This window comes from Phaseolus vulgaris, chromosome 11, assembly GCF_051622355.1.
Source record: "Phaseolus vulgaris cultivar YP4 chromosome 11, ASM5162235v1, whole genome shotgun sequence".
Classification (NCBI taxonomy): Eukaryota; Viridiplantae; Streptophyta; class Magnoliopsida; order Fabales; family Fabaceae; genus Phaseolus; species Phaseolus vulgaris.
In genome coordinates, this window is record NC_143508.1 from 51,678,769 (window position 1) to 51,695,070 (window position 16,302).

Here is a 16,302-nt window from a genome sequence, read left to right on the forward strand (position 1 = left end):
AATGATTGTCACAAGTATAAAGTGTAATTATCTCTGTACACATCTTTAATTACTTTGACAATATCCGGAACAAAATAAATATCAAACAATATCTTAGAATATTTGTGATTTATTAAGACTTTCTTCTTTATTATATTTTATCTTCTTTCAATTTCTTTCCGTGTTAGTATTAGATGACAACATTGTACCATAATTACTTTTAACTTGAATATTATTCCACAACATTTTTAGAAAAACTTTTTGATGTAGAAAATATCCATGCTCTATTTTTCAAAGACTTTATAGTAAAATACTATTTATTCAAATTCTTTCTAAAATAATCTTATTTGAAAAATATAATTTAAGAATATCAAATAAGATTTACAATTGAATAGGTACTGTCATCAATCATTCAAATAATAAGAAAGTTAATATGGACATTTGTCATGTTGAAGATGCTTGTATCGTTTGACTATGCAATCTCCAATGTGCCTCTAATGCTTGTAAAAATGTGTGTTTGCCTTGTGTTGTCTAAGGGCTTTGTCTCATAATATTCTAATAAGTTTTTCAACACTTGGATCGTCTGATGTGATCTTTCTCAATTGTATGGTCTAATCCACCATCCGATGAGGTTTTTTTATGAGCTTTGTTTGATACGTCCTTTGTCTACCCAGAACTTCGTCTAATGTGTGTTTTTTCATATGATGTTTTTATGTGCATAACTTCTTTATTTTCAATGTTCTCTTTGAATATATTGGTCACTTAGAGAATAGACACGAATGTTGAATCATCTTAGAATCTTTTGTTGTGAATATGTGTCATTGTTTGTCTAACAACCTTTTTTTGTTGTTGTATCGATTAATGAGTCTAGCTCGTCTAGTGAGTCTTGCTCATCAGCTTTATTGTTTTTGTCTTAATTTATACTGCACATAAGTGAGATTTGTTATATCATAACACACTTTATAATATTTGTTATCATCAAAATATATAAACTCATATAATGAGATCGTCTTATGGGTATTGGATTGTATATACACTTAACAAATCCAAGTCCAAGTCTAAGTGTGAGTTTGAGTCTCCATATTTAGTAAAGATAAGAAAGTTAAACAACATATAAGGAGAAAATTGTCTCAAGATTTTGGATTGAATTGAAAGTGATATCCAATATAAGCTTAACTCAATATTCAATGGTACCAAATTTTCCATGTGTATACCCTCAGGAATCCCAATAGTGTCATCCAAGTTGAAGTTCCAAAAGAAAAGGGAGGAGTTTTAGATTAGTAGAGTCAACATTGGGCCTCTGTATAGAGGTTAGTGTTGATTTTTTTTTATTTGTAGAATAACATGCATGTGGGGTGGGGTCTAGCTTAATCCTACTTTTGGCACCTATATAATAAAATAATCATTTAACAACTTAATAAATTAATATTTAATTTATATTTATTTTATTTTTAACTTAAAATATTATTATAATAAGTAAGTGTTTTTCGGTGTCAAACAATTTTTATGCAAAACGAAATAATACTATTGTAAGAAATTAAACACAATCTTTATGCAAAACCAAATAATACTATTGTAAGAGGTTAAAAATATATAATAATATAATAAAAATAAAAATAACAAGTATATATGAAATAAAAAATTTGCTTTTCTGAAAACAAAAAATAGAACTTGGATTGGATCCATACTGAAATTTGGAATTCAAACACAGAATTGTTCCGATTTCTTGAGAGCTGAGGTTAGTTCGCTCTGCTCTCACTCTCAAGAGTCCTCTAGCTCAGCTCAAGCGACAAGAAAACTTCAATTTTTGCTTCCAATTCACATACCCATTTGACTTTTCTGCTTTCTCTCTTCTCCATTATCCGCATTTTGAAGATCCATTCAGGTACCCCTCTCTTTGCTTCACTTGGAAAGAAAGGGCAACCACTGTTTCAAAATCAAAACGTGTTTTTGTCACGTGGTTCACCACCCCACACGAAAATTCAACTTGGGTTTTTGTTTTTTGGTTGAAAGTTCTTGCTTTTCACTTTATTTTTTATAAAATGCTTGAGCAGTCTGAACTGGGTCGAATCTGATCTCGTATTTTGCTTAATATCAGTTTTCTTCTGCAACTTGTTTTGTTGGAATGGTCTTGATTTATAGTGGGAGTGTGGGATTTTAGTTTTCCAGTGTTTTGATTTTGTATGCTTCATATTATCTTGTAACATTCAGTGTTATAATTGTTTTCAGCTCTGTGTTGGAGAGATAGCACAATTGTTGAAGTTGGTCGGAGTTCAATATAGTTGTATCTTTATCAGCAATGGAAGAGTAAGTGTCTCTTTGTTCCTTCATTAATTTATCATGTGATGGGACCCTTACTTGTGGTGATTTGATGAGTTGCAGAGAGAATGCCATAGAGCTTCTCCAGAGATACAGGAGGGACAGAAGAGTTCTTCTTGATTTTATACTTTCAGGGAGCTTAATCAAGAAAGTTGTAATGCCACCTGGTGCAGTTACACTGGATGATGTGGATCTAGATCAAGTCAGTGTTGATTATGTCCTCAACTGTGCAAAAAAGAGTTAGTTGAATTCGGTCTTTCTTGCTTATTAGTTATCATCCTCTCTTTTTTTTTCCTTGTCTTAATGTTAAATTCCTTCAATGCAGGTACAATGCTTGAACTTTCAGAAGCAATTAGAGATTATCATGATCATACTGGGTTACCACAAATGGTATGTTATGTTATGGCCTTTTTGATGTTTTTATTTATTTTTTAAATTGTGTATTTAGGGCCATTTATACATTTAAGTATTAATATTATAAGTGAAGTACTGATATGGCTTGTGCACTTCTTAATGACAATTTTATACTAAAGTCATTCTTAGTTTCTTCCTATATTTATTTGTCATTGCTGCATTTTGCCATTTTAAACACGCAATGACTAGTCTGCCAACTCTACTCTTTTATATAATACTTGCGGAGGAATATGATGCATCTTTAAAACAACTGAGCTATTTTCTTTACTGTCATGACATGCTTTATAAGTTTTGATTTCCTCACATTTCATTCAAAGCTTTTGCTTAATTGTTTGAGGATCATGTTTGGATTGTAAATGTTCCTGGCTTTAACAGAGTGATACAGGTTCAGTCGGTGAATTTTATTTGGTCACTGATCCTGAGTCTTCAGGTTCACCTCCCAGAAGGCCGCCACCAACTGTTCCTGTTCCTGCAGTGTCTCATGTTGCAGTTTCCACTCCTCCTGTTTTTCCACCATCCCCAATTGCATCTAATGTATCGAGATCGGAGTCTTTTGACACTACAAAGGAGCTAACTGTGGATGACATTGAAGACTTTGAGGATGATGATGATGTTTCAGTCGTTGAAGGCTTCAGGGCTAAACGGACTCTTAATGATGCTTCAGATCTTGCAGTGAAATTGCCTTCCTTCTCCACAGGTGATTGCTCTAGAAATCTTATCTGTTGGATATGTTCTTTCATCCTCACAACTCCTAAGCTGTGTGACTGCAAAGGTGGAAACCGGTATAGAGAAGGAATCTGACATTTCTCTCATTGCCCTTGTGCTTCTACATGGGTCAAAAACATGTTAACCGGAAATTTCTCCCTTCTGATTTTGTTGTCACAGAATAGTTTTCTTGACTTCTATCTGGTGTCAGCCCATGGTTGTTTTAGGGTTAGGGGGTGTTTCTATAATAGATATCCATAGATGGTGGAGGTCTCTTTTGGGATGATGGATTTGTGTATTTTATTTTGTAGCTCTAGCAGGACATTTTATCCCCATTCTTTGTACTTCTCATTCTTCATACTATCCTAATAATTTCTTCTTTTGTTGAAAATACTAAGTAAGAGATAATATATTGATGTTTTATGCCTCAAATTTTAAATTGAAAGGTTCAAATGAAAGCTATCATGAATTTCCTAATTTCTGTTTTTACCGATTCCAGGTATATCAGATGATGATCTTCGTGAAACTGCGTATGAGGTTCTCTTGGCTTGTGCTGGAGCCACAGGGTCTGTTGCCAATATATGTTTAATTTGAGGGGATTTTTTCTTGTGAAAGATTTATATATATGTGAACTCTTTGATGTGTTTCTTGTTCATCAGGGGTCTGATTGTCCCATCTAAAGAAAAAAAGAAAGAGAAAAAATCCAGCTTGATTAGGAAGCTTGGGCGCAGCAAAAGTGGAAGTGTTGTTTCCCAGTCTCAGAGTGCTCCTGGATTAGTTGGCTTGCTGGAAACGATGCGTGTTCAAATGGAGGTATATAGGGGCATATGTTCCATTTACTTATGCTTTGATCCTTTGGTCCTTCCATTGATTTTTTTCTGCCATTATGTTTCTTATTAATGTTTTCTTTTGCAACAGATTTCAAGTGTACTCTTATAGTGTGCAAGGGCTTTCTTCTAATGAATATGATAATTTTTTAAAACCTTTATAACATTGTGGCTTCCTTTTTTTGCTAAGGGAGATGGTTTAGAGGTTGTATTGGCTTGTACCGCGATGGACTTTGGAAGCTTGTCGGTTGTTATAAAAAATTAATATCATAGGGTGATAAATAAGAGCTTATTGTTTTTGGTGTTGCTACATTTGTTTTAGTAGCTAAAGGGACTTTGGGCTCTTTGCTCTAAGGCTCTTTTGAATTTGGTGGGTTTTGAATCCGTGATCAGTTCAATATGCATTGTGGATTCTGTCTAGTTCTTATTTTGGACTCATACTCGTAAGCATGGGCTCTTTCCTATGAATTTATATTCAAAACTGTATAGTAACCATTGGTTACTAACCAAGCCTTTTCCTACCAGGGATGGTTGGATTGGATACATAATGTTCTTCTCTGAATGAAGTCTTAGGACAAATTGTTGAGCTTTAAATCCTTCATAATAGTTTTGCATATAGTTTTTCTTGGTCTCCCTCTATCTCTAGCCCTACTACTAGGGCTATCTTCCAGCTAATCTATTGAATGACACAGCTAATATTTGCAAACCCTGAAAATCAAGAAATTCTTAAATTTGTATTTGCTTACATTTTCTGCATCCTGCACTGATATTTATAGATAATATTTGGATGCAGATATCCGAGTCAATGGATATTAGAACAAGACAAGGCTTGCTAAATGCTCTTGTGGGAAAGGCAGGGAAAAGGATGGATACTCTATTGGTTCCTTTGGAGTTGCTTTGCTGTATTTCACGTTCAGAATTTTCTGATAAGAAGGCTTTTATACGTTGGCAAAAGCGGCAGGTAGTAAGATCCATTATAGAATTTTCTCTGCGCTCTTTCATTCATATACTCTATTAGCTTGTTAATATGTTGATGGAGAGATGAGGATGCCAGTCTATAGCTTTTTTTGTCGTTGTTGAACATTTCCAAATTTGTGTCGTTCAGTTAAAAGTTTTGGAGGAGGGGCTTGTTAATCACCCTGCTGTTGGATTTGGTGAATCTGGACGCAAGACAAATGAGTTGAGGATTCTCTTAGCCAAGATTGAAGAAGCAGAGGTGTGTGATTCTCCATTTCGATGTTCATATTTTACCTATCCTCTGTTGGAATTAAGTCATAAGAATTGGCTTACCTGTGTTATGCTTGATTGACTGTGACTAATATGATTTTCATTTTATTTTTTGAAGTTTCTCCCCTCTTCCAGTGGTGAAATTCAAAGGACAGAATGCTTGAGATCCCTTAGAGAGATTGCCATTCCCTTGGCTGAGCGTCCAGCTCGGGGTGACTTAACTGGTGAAATATGTCATTGGTCAGACGGTTACCACTTAAATGTGAGACTATATGAGAAGTTACTTTTAAGTGTGTTTGACATGCTAGATGAAGGAAAACTGACAGAGGTTGGTGTCTTCTACTTTCAAAGGCTATTATAGCGAAAATTGAGCCATTACATCTTTAAATTGTTATTGCTAATTCTGTTTTTATTTGTTTATTTGCTGAATATTAAGGCTTTAACAAGTGAATTGTGATATGGTCTTTGGTTCCTGAGTACATGGGCTGTGCAAGTGATGTGTATAACTTTTGTAAATGTGATGTGAAAAGAATCAGAGGGTTCTTGTGGACATAGTTACTTGAAATCTGTCGTTAAAACTGAATTCTATTTTATTAAGAAGAAACAATTGTAAAGAAACTCTTATTTGAGTAGAAATTGGACTGTATCACTTTTGTGGATTCTAAATTGTGATCCGTGTTCTGTCTAATTTCTAGGAAGTGGAGGAAATTCTTGAACTTTTAAAGTCAACATGGAGAGTTTTAGGAATCACAGAGACAATCCATCACACTTGCTATGCATGGGTTTTGTTTCGTCAGGTAATAGCCATCACATTTTTTTAATGTTGTTTTTTAACAATCACAATCAATTTATAGTTGGACTACTATAGTGGACTGCCTCAACTTATTTGTATTTACAAAAAACCTTGAACAACACACATGTGTTTCTCATGTAGGACTAATCTTTACTACCACTTTGTGGCCTTGTTTTTCTGTGTTTTTCTTTCACATTTCACTATATATATACAAATGTTTCATTTCACCTAATTTGTCTTTCTCTATTTTCTCTTCTGAAGTTTGACTTTTGCTTTAGACCCTAATCTAATCCGGTAGATGAACACCATCAGGGACATTGAGAATGAATTCTTATTCTTCTTGACTAATGGCTGAGGTAGTAATCCCTATGGATGGTGCCAAAAAGTTTTGTTGAATACTGAGAAAAGTAAGACATATGGGTGAATCCATGTATCCTTATCCTAATTAATTACTAAAATGCTTGACACTGACATGATTATCAAATTTGATTTCTTCCCGACAGATTTAAAATGAGCATGAAAATAGTGAACTCCAGAATGTTTATAAGCTGTTTTATATTTCAACCAAACATTTAGCACATACTATTAACCTATTTTCTTTTGGATGTTTACCTCTTTAATTTTTAATATGCATACGACTCTTTCATTGACTTTATTTAATCAAGACAAAGAAGTCTTTTGTTTGATGGTATCAAGATTAATGTTGCATTGTTAAAATTCCACTCATTGGGATATATATTGATTATACGGCATTCAGTGTATTTTCCATTGCTGTTTGGCTGTTTTCTTTATTTCCTTTTGCATTACTGTACTATTTGACTAATTAATATTTGTTGAATAATGGGACACAACCCTTTCTTCAATCATTATTAATTGTTAAATTTCTTTACTTTATTATGGGTTTACAGTATGTTATCACAAGGGAGCATGGGATTTTATTGCATGCACTTGAGCAATTAAATAAAATACCACTAATGGAACAACGAGGCCAACAAGAGAGGTTGCACTTGAAAAGCTTGCGTTCCAAGGTTGAGGGTGAACGGGATCTATCTTTCTTACAGTCTTTCTTAACACCAATTCAGAGATGGACGGACAAGCACCTTGGAGATTACCATATGCACTTCAACGAGGTTTGTTCAACTTATTAGGTTGTTTGGAAGTACTGGATCAGACACTTTGATATGTTTTTCTGTGTTTTCCCTTTTAAAACATATTTTTGAAGTCTTTTCCCCTCTCCTTTTCTCTCCAAAAGCTTTGTTTTTAATTTTTAATCAAATAATTATAATATCTCGTGTTGCACCTTTAATTTTGTTTTACAAAACTTCTCACATACTTTTCAGGGTTCAGCTGCTATGGAAAAGATTGTAGCAGCTGCAATGATTACCAGGAGGCTTCTACTGGAAGAACCAGAAACTGTGTGTAATCTTTTTCTTTGACATCTTTCACATTTGGATTGATAGTTTTGTATAAAATACTATGGTAGGCTATAAATTTCAGTTATTAAAGTTTCTTTACTATTTTCCTGCAGACCTCACAGTCCCTGCCAATTAGTGATCGTGATCAGATAGAGATATATATATCATCATCAATTAAGAATGCATTTTCAAGGGTGAGTAGTAATTTGCAAATATGTTTGAATACATATTGTTCTTTTAATTTCTATCTTTATTGAAATCCAAATTTGGTAACTGCGTATTATTCCACACACTTGACTGAAATGATAGACAACTCGTAAAGCTTCGTGTTCATTGTTAATGATTATATACATTCTAAAGTGAATTTCTTTTAAGCATGACTTAATTACATATTCATATTTTGATTGAATTTGTCCTAAGCTTTAAATATATATTCTAGAATTTGGAATCTATTGTGTTCCTAGAACTGTTTTATGTCTTCTTGATTCTGCTATGTGATTTGAATGTGTGTGAGAACATCTGCTTTTTATTTCCATCTTTTTAAATTGCAAACTACTTGATAGAACATGTCCTTTTTTTGCAGTCCATTTTGTGCCAATTTTATAAATTTAAGGAACCTGTTTACTTTCTGCAGACAGTGCAAGTTGTTGAAAGAGTTGATATGTCAAACGAGCATCCCCTGGCATTGCTTGCAGAAGAACTCAAGAAGCTCCTAAAACGAGAATCAGTAACTTTCTTGCCTGTTTTATCTCAGAGGCATCCTCAAGCAACTGTTGTATCTGGATCACTAGTTCACAAACTTTATGGCCTCAGACTGGTGAGTGTATATATGGTTTGTGTTGAATGTATGTATGTGTGAATATATATATATATATATATATATATATATATATATATTCTGATTACATTATGGAATATATCTTCAAAACCACTGAAATTTTTTTTTTTTTTTTCAGAAACCCTTTTCGGATGGTGCAGAACATTTAACTGAGGATGTCATTTCTGTATTCCCTGCAGCTGAAAGTCTAGAGCAGTTCATAATGGCACTTATTACATCTGTGTGCCATGAAGAAAATGCTGAGATCTTGTTGAAGAAATTGAATCTCTACCAGGTTAGGTGATTAAATTGCTTTTAGAGCATGCAAAATTGGTTTTAATGAGATGATATATCATTCTATAAATTTTATGCAAGAACCTGTTCACATGTGCCACATGCTTGTACTCATTTGAAGATATCAATAGGGATAAAAGTATGTTTAGATAAATCATGATTTCTTGGTCAAACACCATGTTGTGATTGACAGTTGGAGGGTATAATTAGGATTATTTTCTTTTGTTCTTTAGCTTCATCCCATTTGTGTTTCAAGTAGTCTTACATTTGTCCACTCTTAGGCAAATTTATCATATAGGGTCTGTTTGGAGAAACTTTTGCATAAGCATATCTAGGAGAGACAAATAATACAAAAAGGTAAAATTAGTTTATCCATAACCTAAGATTAGCTTAAATGATTTAAGCTAATCTGTAGAAACTATTTTGTATTAATTTCTCCAAAATCTGTTTTTCAATTTACATGTAAGCTAATTTTAGCTTTTGGAGAAGTTAATTTCATTTTCCTTTTTATTTTTCTCTCCTAAAAGTGCTTATGGAGATATTTTCTCCAAACAGACCCGTAGTCTTTTGTCATCTATCTATCCGTCTATTCAATATTGTCCTAAACTTTGGTCCTTGCCCTTTTTTCTTGCGATAGATTGAGACAAAATCTGGAACTTTGGTGTTACGTTGGATCAACTCACAGCTTGGAAGAATTTTAGGTTGGGTAGAGCGGGTTTTTCAACAAGAGGTAAATCCTTTATCAATAGTGCTATACTGTCAAATTCCTGCCGTTTTGATTATGTCTATTACTGAGACCTTTCTCAAGGTCTAGTTCATTGTTTCATTTTAGAAGATTATTTTCGTAATTATCTATTGTATATTTAAATTAGCATCAGAGTACTTAATCCTGGATAGTGGTGTGGAGTGGCTGACCCCAAAATTGGTATAATGAAGCAGATAATGAAATGACTAATAAAGGATTCGATGCATATAATTTATAGCGCACACATTTTCCCAAAAATAGTAAAAATGAATAACTATAAATAAACATATATTCATCATTAATAATCAAAACCAGTAGTCTATAAATCACTATTAGTTTGATTAATGAATAATTAAGTAGAGTCAAGTAGCCTAATCAGAATGCAGAGGCAGCACAGCACTGAAGATTGAAGTGAGAAAAAAAGGAAATGATTTAATGATAATGAGTGAGATGGGTTTTAAATTCCAGAATCCTTCTGATGCTAAAAAGGATTAGGATTTGCCATGAAAAGTTCATTTGTGTTGGATTGATTTTAGCCTTATTCTCTCTCTCTCTCTCTCTCTCTCTCTCTATATATATATATATATACAATAAAAAATAATTTATAATTTTACTTGTTAACAAGGTTTAACAAAATAAAATCAAGATATGAATCTATTGTTAAAGTAATACTTTTACTTTTGCAATGGTGCAACTACTACTTTTCTTCATTTTCTATGCTTCTTCCATAGTTCTACTAAACTTCCTCATTGAAAAGGCTTTACTAACTTATTAGTAAACTTTCACAGCATTGGGATCCAATATCTCCTCAACAGCGGCATGCTGGTTCTATTGTGGAAGTTTACAGGATTGTTGAGGAGGTAAGTATGCAGTTGTCTTCATTGAATTTTTATTATAGGTTGTGTAACAACATAATTTTTCATTATCTTCCTGTGTAGACTTTACTACAGTGTATGTTGTGTAAGTTATGTTTTGCCATTTCTACATCATTTTCCTTTTTTGTATTACACATAATAAGAAAAAAATACTGTATTTCCCTTTACCTCAGAAAAGGTAGAAAATATAGTCTAATTGATAATTGAAATTGTTCAACTAATCAAGAGGTCTTCCTCCATGGCAGAGGGATATTATAGGTTATTTTACATCATTTGGAACCTTGATTCTGCGATTGGAAACTTGGTTAAATTCATTATCAAAAGGATGCTTCCTTCCTGCTCATATGGCATCCAAAATTGCAGAAATGTTACATATTTTCTGTTGTTCACTTGCATTAAAATAGAGGAAAATAGAACCTTGATCTGGCCAAGATTTACAGGAATTGTGTTATAAGAAACATATGATTCTCTATTTTTAAGGAATAGTAATAGTATTGATATAATAAAAGGAAAAAAATGTAATCCCTAAAATTAAGGCTATTCAATATTTCCCGATTTGCATAATCATATCTTTAACACCTTAATTACTACTCACCTTAGAGGAGTCAGATCCAAAATAATATTTCTTTATTTTTTGGTCATGGAGCCACTTATTAGTTTTATTGTCGTTATAATATAAATATAACTAAAACGAAAATTCTAACTAATTTCATATCTTATTGGGTGCAGACAGTTGATCAATTTTTCGGTCTCAAAGTTCCAATGAGGTTTACAGAATTGAATAGCTTGTTTCGTGGCATTGACAACGCTCTTCAAGTGTATGCAAATAATGTTGTTAATGACTTGGGTGAGTAGATACTGCATATTTTTTATTTGCTGACTGTTCTCATAAGAAATATTTTAATGATGGTTTTGGAATCTGTTGTCCATGAAATACTGAATTATTTTCATCATAAGGATCTGGATCAACTCTGTTAATAGTGGTGTCTTTAAGAATTTGCTTTGCATCCTAGTCTCCAAAGTTAACTCTCTAATGGTAAAAGAGTATCCAACACCCCATTGTAGCAAGTTTAGACGTTCTCATTTTAGTCTTATTTATAAATAAATTTAACCATCTTTCAATTATTTTTCTGTCTTGTCATGATTTTAAAGTTTACCTGATTATATAGTGTCTAGTTTGCTTGATAATTATGAGGCTGATGTGATGAAGTTTTTGATTGGTGCATAGTAAAATTTGGTGGTTACAATATTTTACCGAATGTGAGTAGTTTATTGCCTATATCCTTACTATTACCAATTTCTTAACTATAATATGTTCTTGAGTAGAAGGTGTCATTGGTGCATCCTGCATATTTTTCTAATGTTTTCCAAAAGATTTTTTATATACCAGTTTTCATCCTCTGTTAAGATTATTCATATTCTATATACATTATATTGTTATGAATTATGAATCTTAAGGTGTCCCTTTAATTACACAGCCAGCAAGGAGGATCTAATACCACCTGTGCCTATTCTCACACGGTACAAAAAGGAAGCTGGAATAAAGGCTTTTGTAAAGAAGGAACTATTTGATACTCGTGTGCCTGAGCCTGATGAGTTAAGGCCCAGCCAAATTAGTGTTCTAACAACTCCAACACTTTGTGTTCAATTAAATACATTATACGTGAGTTCAACCAAACTTGATTATACCTGTATTATTTTCAATCTCTTTTCTGTGGATATGAGCATATTTCTTTTTCCTTTTTCATTCAAGCAACCTTTTTAAGGCGCTGCTGTTCCATTCTGGTTAAATTTGTCATATTATTTTTAGAAATTAAATATTTCATTTTTTATTAAAGGTTTCTTTTAATTTTTAGCAGTTTTTTTTTTCCTTCAACAACATTTTATGGAAATTTTGTAGTTCACGTGGTTCAATAGAAAAATTAATGGATGCTGCTGGAATATTATATTAAAATTGCTAGGTGTTAAAGAGAGGATGCAGAATTGAATTTTGTTGTTTTAAAATAGTCAGATATTCAATCATATGATAAAACAGTTGTTTAGTTGTATAAGAAATTTAACATGTACTTTTGGTACTGTCCTCACTGTATTATAGATTTGAAAAGTAGTTTGTGGTGCTTGTGCCGAATCTTCTTTCATGTTGTGATATTAATGCAAGTTTTGTTTGCATTTACAGTATGCGATTAGTCATCTGAATAAATTGGAAGACAACATCTGGGAGCGATGGACAAGTAAAAGGTCCCATGAAAAACTCATAAGTATGTGCTGAACTGTTGTCATTGTATTGTATCTGTATTTTTGTTTTGTAGGGTTACTATTAAAATTATGTTGTTTCATCTAATGAACGAAAATTTTATTGAATTAAATAAAATAATTGTCATTGGATTAAATAGTGCCATCAGGCTCTATTTGGATTGGGAGGGAGCTTTGTCATAAAGTACTTTTTGAACTTTTTTTCTGTCCTCAATGAAAGTTCTGTTCAAATAAATTGCAATGCTAGATATGATTCAATTTATCAATGAAAAATGTCATTTCTACAATACATTGACGCAATCATTATGCCCGGGTTTTGATCTCTTTTATTGTTACCATGTACATGAGAAAATGACAATATTACATCTGTATACTGTTTTTGTGTCTTTTTTTTTCTCAAATTGATAACAATGATAATTGATAAGAGTACTGAAACCGATATAATTTCTGACTCTTACCCTATAATCCTTTTGTCAATAGAGAAATCCTTAGACGAGAAGTCCAAAAGTTTTTCCCAAAAGGATACTTTTGAGGGAAGTAGAAAAATTATAAATGCTGCTCTGGACCGCATTTGTGAGTACACAGGTGAGAATATGGATCTTTTTCTCTTTTTAACTTGTAAATCAAACTTCTCTAATCACCTTGTTGGGTTAATTATCCACCTGCAGGAACCAAAATTGTCTTTTGTGATCTGAGAGTTCAATTTATGGACAATTTATACAAACCCAGTGTCTCTGGCTATAGGTTGGATGCACTTATAGAACCTCTTGATATGGTAACGTTTGTCTCATTTGAAAAATGCCATTGTTTTATATTATACTTGTTAGATCTCATTTAATTGCAAATACATTGTGTGAATAATATATATTGTAAAAGGTAAAATCTTAAACTGCATCAATTTCATTTAACTACTCTTCACGCTTAACTGACTAAAATCCGCCTTGTTCCAGTTTCGACTTCTATTTATGGTGTTATAATAGGGTAGTTTAGTGTTACCCCTGATGATAGGGTAAGTCATGCTGTGTTGACGATGAATGTTAATGTAATATGCATTGCATATACACTATTGTTATTTGTGTTTGAATTTTGATAAATAAAAATAGAGTAAAAACAGGGTTGCATAATCAATTAGGCATATGCTGATGGGCTTCACTTTTGTGTAGGCCAAAAGTATAAAAAGTAAAGTGTTGAATTTTTAATTTCAGAATATATAGATGTTGAAATTAAAAGACCAGTTGGAATATTAATTGTGGATTCACTTGAAAAGATTTTTAAATGTCTGTTAACAAGCATTACTTACCAGATTTTATGCAGATAAAGTCTTAAACTATTACCAATTTAATTGATCTTTTGCTTTTCACTTTTGACTCATTATAGGAACTTAGCCAACTTTGTGATATTGTTGTGGAGCCTCTGAGGGATCGCATAGTGACAAGTCTTCTTCAGGCATCATTGGTTGATATCTTAGCCTTTCTTTCTATAAATATTTTGTTACTATAATTATGATTTTAACATTTTCCTGCATAACCAGGATGGCTTACTCCGTGTTATCTTAGATGGGGGTCCATCAAGAGTTTTCTTTCCCAGTGATGCAAAATTATTAGAGGAAGATCTGGAGATCTTAAAGGTAGATTATCTGACTCGAGTCAATTCAATGCCATCTACAATTTGCAAAATACATTTGTTAGATTTTTTTAACTTTCTTTTGAATAAGAATGAGTTGTGAGTAGGTTAACATTTCAAAATCAATGAATGCTGATGTGCTTCTTGTAGGAATTCTTTATATCCGGAGGGGACGGCCTCCCTCGGGGTGTGGTCGAAAATCAGGTTGCACGTGTTCGGCATGTGATCAAATTGCATGGCTATGAGGTTAGTTCACCCATGTCTTGAGGCCATGCTTGGTATTGGATTAGCTAGTTTTCAAATAGCCTTAGCCGTATCATAAGGGCTTGTTTGGTGTTAGTGACTGTGTTCTTATTGTTGTCAAATTCATCGTTATATTTAAATGGTTTAAATATGTTTTTGGTCTCTCAACTCAACTATGTTTTGGTTTTTCTTTTGGTCTCTAATAAATGTTATCTTGCCTTTTGGTCCCAGAAAAAAGGTTGTATTTCATCCTTGCCTTTACATTGACTTTGTTCACTAGACACATTATCATCAGATGAAAAATGTGATAAAATTTTAGAGGGACCACTTATCAAACTTAGATTTTTCCGCAGATGAAATACTGTTATTTTTTCAGGGTTCTGAAGTTATGAAAAATTTATTAAGACTAGAAGAAAAATCCAAATATAGTTAGGGAACAAACATATTTAAACCTTTTGAACATTGTCTCTAACTAGTTGTTCATTGGTAGACATACCCTACGATTATTACTATTAGGCAAAGTTCTTATATCAACAAATTATACATTGGCTGCTGAAGGCCTAATAAAGCCTTGAAACAGATATAGTTAAGTACTGATAGAAAATACTTTCTTGCAACAATCATTCATCAGAAAGTGTGCAATAATCTGTGTTATTCTGCAGACCCGAGAGTTGATTGATGACTTGAAATCTGCTAGTAGCATGGAAATGCAAGGTGGCAAAAGCAAACTGGGAACTGATTCCAAAACTCTATTGAGAATATTATGCCACAGGACTGACTCAGAAGCCTCTCAATTTCTGAAGAAACAATACAAAATACCCAGTTCTTCTGTATAGAGGAATGCGTACAACAAAAGGGAAGCAGAAAAATTTTCATTTTGGTGCTAGCTTTCTGTGAATATTCATTGCTGCCAATGTTCCATTTTTGGTTGGAACTGGAATTATTGAAGTTACTCATTTTGTGTATGATTACGAGGCATAACTGATATTTCTTACCTTTTTTTGTTTTAACTTCTCTAAAATGTTGTTGATCTTCATTTGTAAAATTTCCTCCTTGTGAATACTGTAAGAATTTAGTTAATGAAGCTGTGATTCTTCTTACAAGGGTACCTGTTTTATGTTGAGAAAGCTTCAACTGAATTTGCAATTTAAAACCTAACTTCCCATAAAGCAATTTTCTTTCTATTTTACATGATTGGACAAAATGAGTAAGATTGAATACTCATATTTGGTATGAAGAAGCTTTTTTTCAAATTTTAAGGGTTGATTGAATCAATAATTGAGCATGAAAGCTTTTCTTAGTATGCTCTGGTTTGTCTGTTAATTTGACTGAAAGATAGTACAAATAATTTAAAAGATTATTTTTTTTTGCATGATATTATTTGTATAATATAAATATATAATAATATTGTAAATTAAAAATTAATATTATATATTAAATTTTAATTATTAGCAATAATTAAGTAATTTAATAATTTACTAATTTATTTTAAAAGATATTACTCAACTAATTAAAGATTTAAGCATATCGAAATGGTTAAATGTTAAAGTAACAAATTTTAACTCAAATAAATTAATACTTGAATTTTTTTAATCATTATTCAATCTCCACCAGAGCATGACATTACAAACTAATTACAAATTAAAAATATGAAATTATTTTGAATTCTGGTTATAAACTATTTATATAATATAATTTAGTATTAAGCACATGTTTATTTTTTTTTTTTTGATAAAAGATAAGTATTATAATATTTGTTAAAATAAAGAATAT

General features: G+C 32.2%; 1 protein-coding gene across 2 annotated transcripts; it reads left to right on the plus strand.

The window, feature by feature from the left end:
• The first annotated feature begins 1,632 nt into the window (after positions 1 to 1,632).
• Positions 1,633 to 15,632, plus strand: LOC137829114 (plant/protein (DUF810)). Of its 2 annotated transcripts, XM_068635909.2 has the most exons (27): positions 1,633 to 1,864; positions 2,209 to 2,286; positions 2,362 to 2,537; positions 2,624 to 2,688; positions 3,088 to 3,409; positions 3,917 to 3,983; positions 4,077 to 4,230; positions 5,038 to 5,205; positions 5,350 to 5,460; positions 5,590 to 5,799; positions 6,167 to 6,268; positions 7,173 to 7,394; positions 7,605 to 7,679; positions 7,793 to 7,873; positions 8,314 to 8,496; positions 8,636 to 8,791; positions 9,428 to 9,520; positions 10,324 to 10,395; positions 11,140 to 11,257; positions 11,889 to 12,073; positions 12,587 to 12,668; positions 13,144 to 13,248; positions 13,332 to 13,438; positions 14,041 to 14,118; positions 14,195 to 14,290; positions 14,437 to 14,532; positions 15,192 to 15,632. In XM_068635909.2, exons 2-27 carry the CDS (start codon positions 2,279 to 2,281, stop codon positions 15,363 to 15,365), a joined length of 3,306 nt encoding a protein of 1,101 aa, XP_068492010.2. In that variant the 5' UTR covers positions 1,633 to 1,864; positions 2,209 to 2,278; the 3' UTR covers positions 15,366 to 15,632. The 2 variants fall into 2 exon arrangements, with proteins under 2 accessions (XP_068492010.2, XP_090153703.1); XM_090297577.1 differs by lacking the exons at positions 1,633 to 1,864; positions 2,209 to 2,286 and having other exon boundaries at positions 2,336 to 2,537.
• The last annotated feature ends 670 nt before the right edge of the window (positions 15,633 to 16,302 follow it).

Bases quoted from the DNA above. Each gene is read 5' to 3' on its own strand.
- LOC137829114 (XM_090297577.1), top strand. From the start codon at position 2,351: ATGAGTTGCAGAGAGAATGCCATAGAGCTTCTCCAGAGATACAGGAGG. The intron at 5,800-6,166 runs GTTGGTGTCTTC...TCTAATTTCTAG, and splicing joins ATGAAGGAAAACTGACAGAG to GAAGTGGAGGAAATTCTTGA. The intron at 7,874-8,313 runs GTGAGTAGTAAT...TACTTTCTGCAG, and splicing joins TTAAGAATGCATTTTCAAGG to ACAGTGCAAGTTGTTGAAAG.